Raw genomic sequence first — 10,568 nt, 5'->3', positions numbered from 1 at the left:
TGTGTGAATTGACACGGAATGGCCCTTCATTCAAATGATTACCTTCATACAAAATATGCCAAATTGGCAACCTTGGTCATAAGTTAAGACAGTGGTTCCCTGCCGGGGGAAATTCCCCATTAGAGGGGAATTTAGTTTCAGAATTGTGCACTGACTATTAATTGTTTGTTTGTTTATCTTTATCCTGCATTGCGGGAAAGCGGACTTGAGCGCTATGCATCGGTGTACGCCTTCCGACATACACCTGACCCACGCTGCAGCCGACGGCAATGTCTGTTTCCGGTTGTCTACTCTAATTATGACTTAAATTTGGTACTACCCATTACTCGAAATAGATCACTAGGTAGAGGCAATTATCGTAAAGTTTCTTGCCCAGAGAAACAACAGCAAGTGCGGGTGGCTGAAGTCGAACATGCAGACTCTCGACTGCGATCCCAACGCGCTAACCACTATGCACTGACATGGATGCAGACCATCACGTAGGCCTACAGTAGGGTGCATCATCTCCCCCTTATTTTGGAAATTGAATTTGTTCCATTGATAAATGGTGTCCATTTAAAGTGCAACTGCACGATTGAATTAACATAGGCTAGAATCCATTGCCAAGACATCTGGAACCTGTTGAATAACTCACTTCCTTACAATTGAGGCCCACAGTCGAGAAACCGACCCTTTTCTCACGCTCTCTAGCGCTTCTCTCTCACGCTACCTGGAAGTAGCAAACTCGTCAACGCCACCTAGCGATATGACGTCAGTTGGAGTCGAGACCAAACTAGCCGAGATAGGCTTGGTTGCTACTGAATGCGCAAATTTATAAGGCCTCCATAGTGAAGACGCATCTTTCAGCCAGCATTATACAAATTTAGTTGTTCATGCTTGTGTGCCAGGAGTGGTTTGCGAAGCCCATCGCCGAAGGCTAGTTTCGTAGATTACAACAGCCAAACTTGGTTATATCGAAAATATGTTGTATTGTACACCAGCTCAGTGGCCGAGTGGTTTTGCCTTCGGCTCTGGTGCTGGTAGATCTGAGATCGATTCCAGGTCGGGTCAAACCGAAGACTTTAAAAACGGTACCGATTGTGTTCTATCCTGCATAGCGCAGTGAGAATGAGTCGGGTAATAATGTGATAACATCGTAAACCTGATACAAATTAAAAATGAGCCCTGTCGCTAAAAGACCTTAGCTGTTGTAGAGCGACAATAAATAAAACCATAACATTATTATTATGTTGTATTGTACGGTATTGCAGGACATAGTACAGTCGACTATCATGCGATAACGCTTTAGCATTCATTGGGACTGTCTTCGGCGGTGTTGACATCTCCGTTCTATAAAAATAATCTAGATGAAGCTAAAAAAAGACTAGAATAAGCCAAATTGAAGCAGAAATAAAGTAAAAGGATAAACCAACATACAATACTGATGACAAATCACATTACGACACACAAATCGAAAACAAACCAAACCAAAAAACACCAAATCGAAAAATAAAAATAAACGAAACGGTTGCAATAAACCAGGTTAAATCAAGACTAAAATGTTAACACTGGTCTTTGGAACCCAGCATAGTCTCCATCGTCACTGGGATACTTTCTGCGGATAAATGACACAATGCAGGATGGCAGCACGACTCTGTTGGACTTGCCCAGAACTTCTCCATCCAACAGCCACTCCAGCACCTGCCTATAGGCGACCAGCCTGAATTGCCTGGGAAATGTAACAGCAAGTCGTTTAATAATGAATGGAACAATTACGCAACCAGCTCTTGAAAGGCTGTTGAACAATGAACAGTAAACAAGCTCAAGTGAACGCACTCATAAGAAAAAGAGATGTCAATAGAAATGTAAACCTAATAGCCTACAAGGCAATGAAGGAATATACTTCATATACTGGTTCCACCCATATGCAAATGGATATGTTTTAAGAGCATACTAGATATGCCGGTTATAACATGCAATTGTTACACTACTAAGGTAACTCTACAATACTCCACCAATCTTTTTGACTATTTTATTTCAAATATTGCTGCCCTTCAATTGTTGTGTCCCACGACTTCTCGGATAGTTCATATTCAGACGACAGATAGAAAAATGAGCAGATGCATCTCTATTTTTAAGTGGGGTAGAAGATGCAACTGGCTTAACCAGACCGGAAAGCAACATTGTTTCAGTGTTCGTGCCCACGGTATTTCGTCCAAACCACGTTTGGGTACCTGTTGAGAACTAATGCTGTAGTAGTGGCACAATAGACTGTTATGAGTAGTTGTAAATAAACAAAAAGAAACATTTTAACATTGACTGCAGAATCAATCAAACTTTAAAAAAAAGATAGCAGATAAGCACTTATTGATGTGACTCACCAACAGATCGCTTTGTAGTCTGCTCCTGTTTTAATGAAACCTGACAAGCCTTGGATTGGAAAGATGCTGTTTCACACCGGGTGGAAACATCCGAATGACTCACTTGAAAACTCGCAGCTAACCATTTGTTTGTCAACATCCGCATTCCGCAACCTCCAATACCTAATATGTATTGTAAAGTACACTTTGCTTTATTAACAACCATTGAAGATTATAACGTTTTGAAATTGGTACCATGCCAGTATTAGATGCACTTGAATTGTACATAAGAGATTAATGCAACAGCATTATGCGGTGATTTTGACTACTGGGTAATTTACAAAAAAAGAATGAAATATGATTGAACGATAAACCCCTCGGCCACCACCAGAGATAAAAGAGGAGGACATCACCCGTAACTGAATACAAGCAGCACATTAGATTGAACCTGTAGCCTATATTAATTATGTTGGTTCATCAATACAACAATGCAAGGCTACATACTGTCATCTCATCATGCATAGCAACGTCAATGGGATCTTCAGCAGCAGACGGCACAGCTTGTTGAGATGCAGTGGTTTTACTTTTCTTGGTCGAACCCGCACCCATTTCATCATTCATGGCCTACAAAAAATTGACAATTAATATCAGATTACTGTATGTCTCACGCACCTCCTGAACACATATGAAGACCTGGGTAGCACAATTGTAGTTTGGGCAACATTGAATTATGATCAGATTATGAATCCCACTAGCTACATTCTGTAAAAGTTAGGAAAGAAAACAATCTGGACATCAAATTTGTATAAAAAATTGCTAAGCCACATATTCTGAGCCAAAGTTGTTAATCCCAATTGAGAGATAAAAGGTGTTATGTCAAAGTAAGTACCGACCGTAAGCAACACAGTAAGTTTTGCAACCTTGCTGTTTTGCAAGGTTGTGATCTGTTGTAATTAGACTATATAATAACAGTGGTACCGGTATTACATAACTACTTAATCGTTTTGAGCAGATGGCACATTGTATGTTCATAAAATTTAAAACAAGTAGGCCTAAAAACATTACATAGGATATGCAGCCTATTTCTATAGCTTCTATTGTGTAACTACAAACCTTCACTATTGTCCGCTTTTGCATTCAATGATCTCTATCCAGCTTAGATGCAGTAGCATCAGACGTACCGGTAGCAGAAGTACATTTTATGGTGGGAACAGCAGATTTCTTCAGAATGTAACGTTTGCAAAATCCCATATTAACTTCAAAATAATTTTCAAAATCCTGCTCAAGAAAGTGATTTGAGCAGATAAGACTGGTAGGGAAGGGTCCATTCCATTTGCGGACTTGATGAGCAAACTTGCACCAGTTAATTCGCAAACGTTAATCGTTAGGAAAGGCAAAAAATGTCACCTTTGCACCAGAAACAAATTTTGTGTGATAGATAGAGCAAATTTTCACCATTTTAAATGTTTGGCTCAGAACTACAATAATCTAAGAAACGAAGTTGCAAGAGAAATGTTTTGTTTTAAAAGTTTTATATATTTGAACTAAAGACTTGAAGCTTACAAGAATGTCACATAACATTGGTTAAGATGTACCGTACTTTACCTTGCATGGCCTATGACAGCTTTGGTCTGTCCCTTCACCAACAATTTCAATGGATAAGTCAACACACCTGGCTTATTTTTTTCAAAAAGAGCCTATACTACCTGTCTTCACATAAAAAGCACGTGCAACAAGATCGAAGCAGCGAAAAAAAACTTCCTTCCTCTAGGTCTAGTCTAGGACAAACACAACTAGCTAAACTAAAACTAGTAAAAGACTTGTAAAACCAGTTGTCGCTTCGATCTGACTGACTCCAACTGACGTCATAATCTGCGTGTTGCGCAATGCAGGCGGAACGTGGCCAAAAATACAAGCGCGTGGAAAACCATAGTTTTGATAATTTTTATTGAGATAATTATAGCCTTAAAAAGTAAGGGCGAGGTTGGTATTTATAGATTGAAACATGCTCTTTCAGATAAAGTGCGGTCAAAGTCATCGTGCAGTAGCACTTTAAGGTAAAATGACACCAAAAAAATTTTGGTGGTCAGGGGACCCTCCCTACCACCACCTCCTGACCCCCCTAAATCGGCTTTTCAAAAATCGCCATAACTCAAAAACCAAACAAGATAGACATATGTTGTTTGGTACCAAATTTGTTGTACCTACTTGATTTAATTCAAATCTGCAGAAAAAAACTACGTTTAAAGAGTCTCACGAATTAGTTTCTTAGGAGGCTACCAGCACAGATGTGTAAATAATTGTAGTGTACAAGAAAACTCACATGCAACAAGCAGTTGATAACTTGTGCTATTTACTTTGAGGTTTGTACTAATTTACAGCAGACACAGTGACCATAATTACTGACATAATTTCTCCATAATGCAATTTCCATTGATGTGATTAGCTAAGTGATAGGGCAGTGATATCATTTCAGTCCTCCCACATTTCAGTTGGAATTATTTCTTGACTTTGTATTTTGTTCTCCCAGCAGTAAGCCATGTTGTTAACATAAAGTTAAATTCCAGTCAGTTAGATTTTCATGTTAATCAGTGATGTTTAGGTATATACCAGTACTAGTTATTTAGAAAGTATTATAACAATACAGTATAATATAACGTTTTTTCATTAACAGAACTAGTTGCTATAAAGTATCTTATTATCTAATTGCTATAAAGTATCCTATTTCTAGTGCTTAGTTCAGTACAGACTTGAGTGTTTGCTTAGTTAAGCTGTGCATCATGGCTTCTATGAGAGCATCAGCTGTTGATATGAATGCACTCGGTGGGACTATTTGGAGCTCGTTATAGTCTTCTCTAGGTATGTCATTGTTATCTTTTTTTGTAAGCAGCTGAGTAGCAAGATCTGTGGGCATCTTTTTTTAATACATTTAGAAAATTTATTCCGTCAGGTGAAATGCAGTCAGGTTCATTTAAGCAAGGAGGAAGGCACAAACTGTTCTTGAGACACATGACTAATTGACTAAAGTAAGTTCGAAAGTTTTTAAGCATTGTAATTTCTGGAGACCTGGAGGTTTTGATTCACAATACGTCAAACACACTGCCAACAATCAGCTCTCCAATGTGCTTTCTGCAGGCACACCATAGCAGTGGCTTGTCTAATCTGTTTTGCAGCTCCACACAGCCTCCTGATCACAGACCAGTGTTTGTAGATGTGGTATCGAAAACCATACTTACAGCCCCATCTAAAGAACAGTTCCGGTCACTTAGTAAGTCAGAAGTGAAGTCCCCAACAATACTCCCAACTGACTGCTCATCGTCGGGGCTAAACGTTGGCACACCAAGCCGTTTGGTCTCAAGATCTGTTGATATCAAAACTGGCATTATTTCATCCTTCTTATACTTGTCTTGAAATAGTGGAAGCAGCTTGGAATCCCAATGTATGTTATACAACAACAGTGGTGTCCAGTCTTCTTTGATGATTTCCGACATGCTATAATTCTTTTGTATCAATCACATGCCGTGTATGACAATGCAAATTTTTGATAACAACTGTGAATCAGTGAGCTCTTCTGTTCCTGAGTATGTGCATTCCATTCATGAAGCTTTGTAGAAAAGCTGATCCAGCTGCTGGTGAAATCCCGCATCTCGCCATAACTTCAACAACTGAATTTCTTGCCAGGATATTATAAGGCACATCCAGAAGTGCACCAGTTTTCAATGTTCTCCTGTGTGCATCTGATTCTGTGCTACAGCTTTGCACATTATCATCCCCTGATGTCATTAACTGCAGCATTCCTTCTTTGATTTAGTCTTTTTGTGCTGTTTTTGCTTACTTTTTACAAAATTTGATCGGTCATAACTTCCAATAGTTGCTGAATGATCCCCAAACATCGAAATCAAGAAATTTCTATCAGCATCAAATGGAAATGGCTTGGTTAATGCATCAGCTGTTGTAATAATGAAAGTTTTGTTGAAAAAGTCTTCATGCTGTTTCAAGTAATTATGGTCACTGTGTCTGCTGTAAATTAGCACAAACCTCAAAGTAAATAGCACGAGTTATCAACTGCTTGTTGCATGTGAGTTTTCTTGTACACTACAATTATTTACACATCTGTGCTGGTAGCCTAGCCTCCTAAGAAACTAATTCGTGAGACTTTTTAAATGTAGTTTTTTCTGCAGATTTGAATTAAATCAAGTAGGTACAGCAAATTTGGTACCAAACAACATATGTCTATCTTGTTTGGTTTTTGAGTTATGGCAATTTTTGAAAAGCCGATTTAGGGGGGTCAGGAGGTGGTGGTAGGGAGGGTCCCCTGACCACCAAAATTTTTTTGGTGTCATTTTACCTTAAATGGACACCATTTATCAATGGAACAAATTCAATTTCCAAAATAAGGGGGAGATGATGCACCCTAGCCTACAGTAGCCTAGCCTATTTCTGTTTCATGCAAATACTCAATGGCTTTCAAGAGGAAACGTAGCCTAACCAAGCGAGTGTTTGAGCTCAGAGACGAAGACGAGCTTAAATTATTTTTTGACCTTTAAATAAAATTGGAATTTGTTTCATTGCTGAATAATGACAGATGGATCATTCAATCACACAATCCATTGGCTGATGCGCCTGGATGAAACAACGTGATCTGCGGCGGCCTCAAATGCAAGAAGAAGATTGGATTACTTGCTTATTTGGTTGCTATGTTTGGTCCATTGAATAAACTAAATCTGATAATGCAAGGGAAAAACACCTATAAGCCTATACGGTATATATTCAATTGCTATCTCCGTTTAAAGCAGATTGCGCATCAACATGGGTTAGGCTATCTGTAGGCCTATCCAATTCAATTTATTTTTCATTGCTGGCGCGAACATGTAGAGAACGGCAAAGTAAACACACGAATTTGCACCAACAAAAGGGAAAGATGGCAAAACAAAAAGGTTTAAAATATGCAAAAACAGTGTTTGGATGTCACTGTTTTTAATTTGCACAGCCACCAAACCTAGAAAAGAGATGATAAAGATAAAAAAAAATTATGTAAAAATACTACAAAAATAGGCTACAATTACAATCAACACTTACCAGTGCAACAAATGCGATTTTAACCACCAGCTGAAGTTAAACATAACAAGCCCAATCCCTCTCTTCAACAAAAGAAAAAATAGGCCGAACATTACTGTACAATGAACACTTGCAATAAGGGCGATTTAAACTTTACAGAACTACACACAAGTGTCCTGAACTTTGCACCTTGAAAGTTTAACGAAATTATAATGTCACAAAATAAAGACTCAGCAAAGTTAAAAGTTCAGGAAACCAGCTTAGTGTGACCATGAGCATTGACCAGTGGGTGCTCTTCCACAAGACGCCCTGTTGGTCAACCGGAAAAAATAATGACGTCAGACACATTGGAATGGACTATTATGAAGGAGGAAGTGCGGGGTGGAAATGCAATGAAACACACCAGAAGGAAATTGTCTCCCATTTATTGATTTGTTGTTCAATTAAAACAAATTTGCAATCGTTGAAAAGCACAAGCATAGATCTAACCAACTAAGTTAATACCAAGTCCCAAAATACTACTAGCTCCATCTGGTGGCCACTTAAACTTGATCAAATTCAAACCATTATCAAAAGTTTATTTGCAATGAGAAAAACATTAAACGACAACCAATTAAAAGAACATGTTATTGTTTATTGAAGTGATAACTTTCATTTTTATATCTTATTCAATATGCGCGCAATCGTTGTTCGAAGACAGCCCCACAACGAAGCTTTTGCACAATGCATTTCAATGGCGAATCGATCGTTTTCCAGTTCACGCCCTGCATGATCACGATAATTAATTGTCTCCCATTTATTCATTTCCAGCTCAATTTCAACAGATTTGCTATCGTTGAAAAGCACAAGCATAGATCTAACCAACTAAGTTAATACCAAGTCCCAAAATACTACTAGCTCCATCTGGTGGCCACTTAAACTTGACCAAATTCAAACCATTATCAAAAGTTTATTTGCAATGATAAAAACATTAAACGACAACCAATTAAAAGAACATGTTATTGTTTATTGAAGGGCTAACTTTCATTTTTATACCTTATTGAATATATGAGCAATCGTTGTTCGAAGACAGCCCCCCAACGAAGCTTTTGCCCAATGCATTTCAATGGCGAATCGATTGTCTTCCAGTTCACGCCCTGCGTGATCAATGGCGAATCGATCGTCTTCCAGTTCACGCCCTGCATGTTCACGATAATTAATTGTCTTCCATTTATTCATTTCTTGCTCAATTTCAACAGATTTGCTATCGTTGAAAAGCACAAGCATAGATCTAACCAACTAAATTAATACCAAGTCCCAAAATACTACTAGCTCCATCTGGTGGCCACTTAAACTTGATCAAATTCAAACCATTATCAAAAGTTTATTTGCAATGATAAAAACATTAAACGACAACCAATTAAAAGAACATGTTACTGTTTATTGAAGTGCTAACTTTCATTTTTATATCTGATTCAATATGTGCGCAATCGTTGTTCGAAGACAGCCCCCCAACGAAGCTTTTGCCCAATGCATTTCAATGGCGAATCGATCGTTTTCCAGTTCAAGCCCTGCATGATCACGATAATTAATTGTCTCCCATTTATTCATTTCTTGCTCAATTTCAACAGATTTGCTATCGTTGAAAAGCACAAGCATAGATCTAACCAACTAAGTTAATACCAAGTCCCAAAATACTACTAGCTCCATCTGGTGGCTACCTAAACTTGACCAAATTCAAACCATTATCAAAAGTTTATTTGCAATGATAAAAACATTAAACGACAACCAATTAAAAGGACATGTTACTGTTTATTGAAGGGCTAACTTTCATTTTTATACCTTATTTAATATATGAGCAATCGTTGTTCGAAGACAGCCCCCCAACGAAGCTTTTGCCCAATGCATTTCAATGGCGAATCGATTGTCTTTCAGTTCACGCCCTGCGTGATCAATGGCGAATCGATCGTTTTCCAGTTCACGCCCTGCATGTTCACGATAATTAATTGTCTCCCATTTATTCATTTCTTGCTCAATTTCAACAGATTTGCTATCGTTGAAAAGCACAAGCATAGATCTAACCAACTAAATTAATACCAAGTCCCAAAATACTACTAGCTCCATCTGGTGGCCACTTAAACTTGACCAAATTCAAACCATTATCAAAAGTTTATTTGCAACGATAAAAACATTAAACGACAACCAATTAAAAGAACATGTTATTGTTTATTGAAGGGCTAACTTTCATTTTTATATCTTATTCAATATGCGCGCAATCGTTGTTCGAAGACAGCCCCCCAACGAAGCTTTTGCCCAATGCATTTCAATGGCGAATCGATCGTTTTCCAGTTCACGCTCTGCATGATCACGATAATTAATTGTCTCCCATTTATTCATTTCTTGCTCAATTTCAACAAATGTGCTATCGTTGAAAAGCACAAGCATAGATCTAACCAACTAAGTTAATACCAAGTCCCAAAATACTACTAGCTCCATCTGGTGGCCACCTAAACTTGACCAAATTCAAACCATTATCAAAAGTTTATTTGCAATGATAAAAACATTAAACGACAGCCAATTAAAAGAACATGTTGCTGTTTATTGAAGGGCTAACTTTCATTTTTATACCTTATTTAATATACGAGCAATCGTTGTTCGAAGACAGCCCCACAACGAAGCTTTTGCACAATGCATTAATTGTCTCCCATTTATATTGAAAAAATGCTAAAGTCATAAAAAGGATTAGGATCAGGCACACAAATAGCCTAATTGGTGGTGTAATGGCTTGTCCGAATGAAGTAATGTAATAAACACTGATCAATAGGAAAGCGATGTGTGCTCTAGAGCGGTGTAGAACTTTGATCCTTTGGGAGGTCGTGGGAGAATTTTTGTCACTCGGCCCTCAGTCGAAATCAACTGGAAAAGCTCGGTTGAGGAAGCAAGTGATGTCAGCTCCAAGTGCAGAAGCCAGAAAATTGTTCCTATTTGGATGGAGAAACCTCTGCAAATAATAAAAAGCAACAACAACCAGCGAAACAGTGGGTGCGGATCCTTATGTTTTGTTCAATGCTTAGCCAAGAAATTTTTTCACAACACACAGGCTAAGCCTAATAAACCTAGGCTTAAATATGGATCAAAGGAAAGTAACGAAACCGTAATGAAATGACTTGGGCTTGCATTCTCGTGTTCTTT

The 10,568-nt window shown here is 38.2% G+C and overlaps 1 protein-coding gene across 2 annotated transcripts; it reads right to left on the bottom strand.

The window, feature by feature from the left end:
• Positions 1–1,080: 1,080 nt before the first annotated feature.
• LOC145785693 (uncharacterized) lies at positions 1,081–3,475 on the bottom strand. 2 transcript variants are annotated; one of them, XM_082597386.1, is made up of 5 exons: positions 3,453–3,475; positions 2,844–2,963; positions 2,361–2,522; positions 2,031–2,213; positions 1,081–1,708 (listed from the first exon to the last, which is right to left on the bottom strand). In XM_082597386.1, exons 3-5 carry the CDS (start codon positions 2,503–2,505, stop codon positions 1,542–1,544), a joined length of 495 nt encoding a protein of 164 aa, XP_082453512.1. In that variant the 5' UTR covers positions 2,506–2,522; positions 2,844–2,963; positions 3,453–3,475; the 3' UTR covers positions 1,081–1,541. The 2 variants fall into 2 exon arrangements, with proteins under 2 accessions (XP_082453512.1, XP_082453513.1); XM_082597387.1 differs by lacking the exon at positions 2,031–2,213.
• Positions 3,476–10,568: the final 7,093 nt, after the last annotated feature.

Source organism: Aplidium turbinatum, chromosome 16 (assembly GCF_918807975.1).
Source record: "Aplidium turbinatum chromosome 16, kaAplTurb1.1, whole genome shotgun sequence".
Taxonomy (NCBI): Eukaryota; Metazoa; Chordata; class Ascidiacea; order Aplousobranchia; family Polyclinidae; genus Aplidium; species Aplidium turbinatum.
This window is presented reverse-complemented; position numbering and strand designations above follow the sequence as displayed.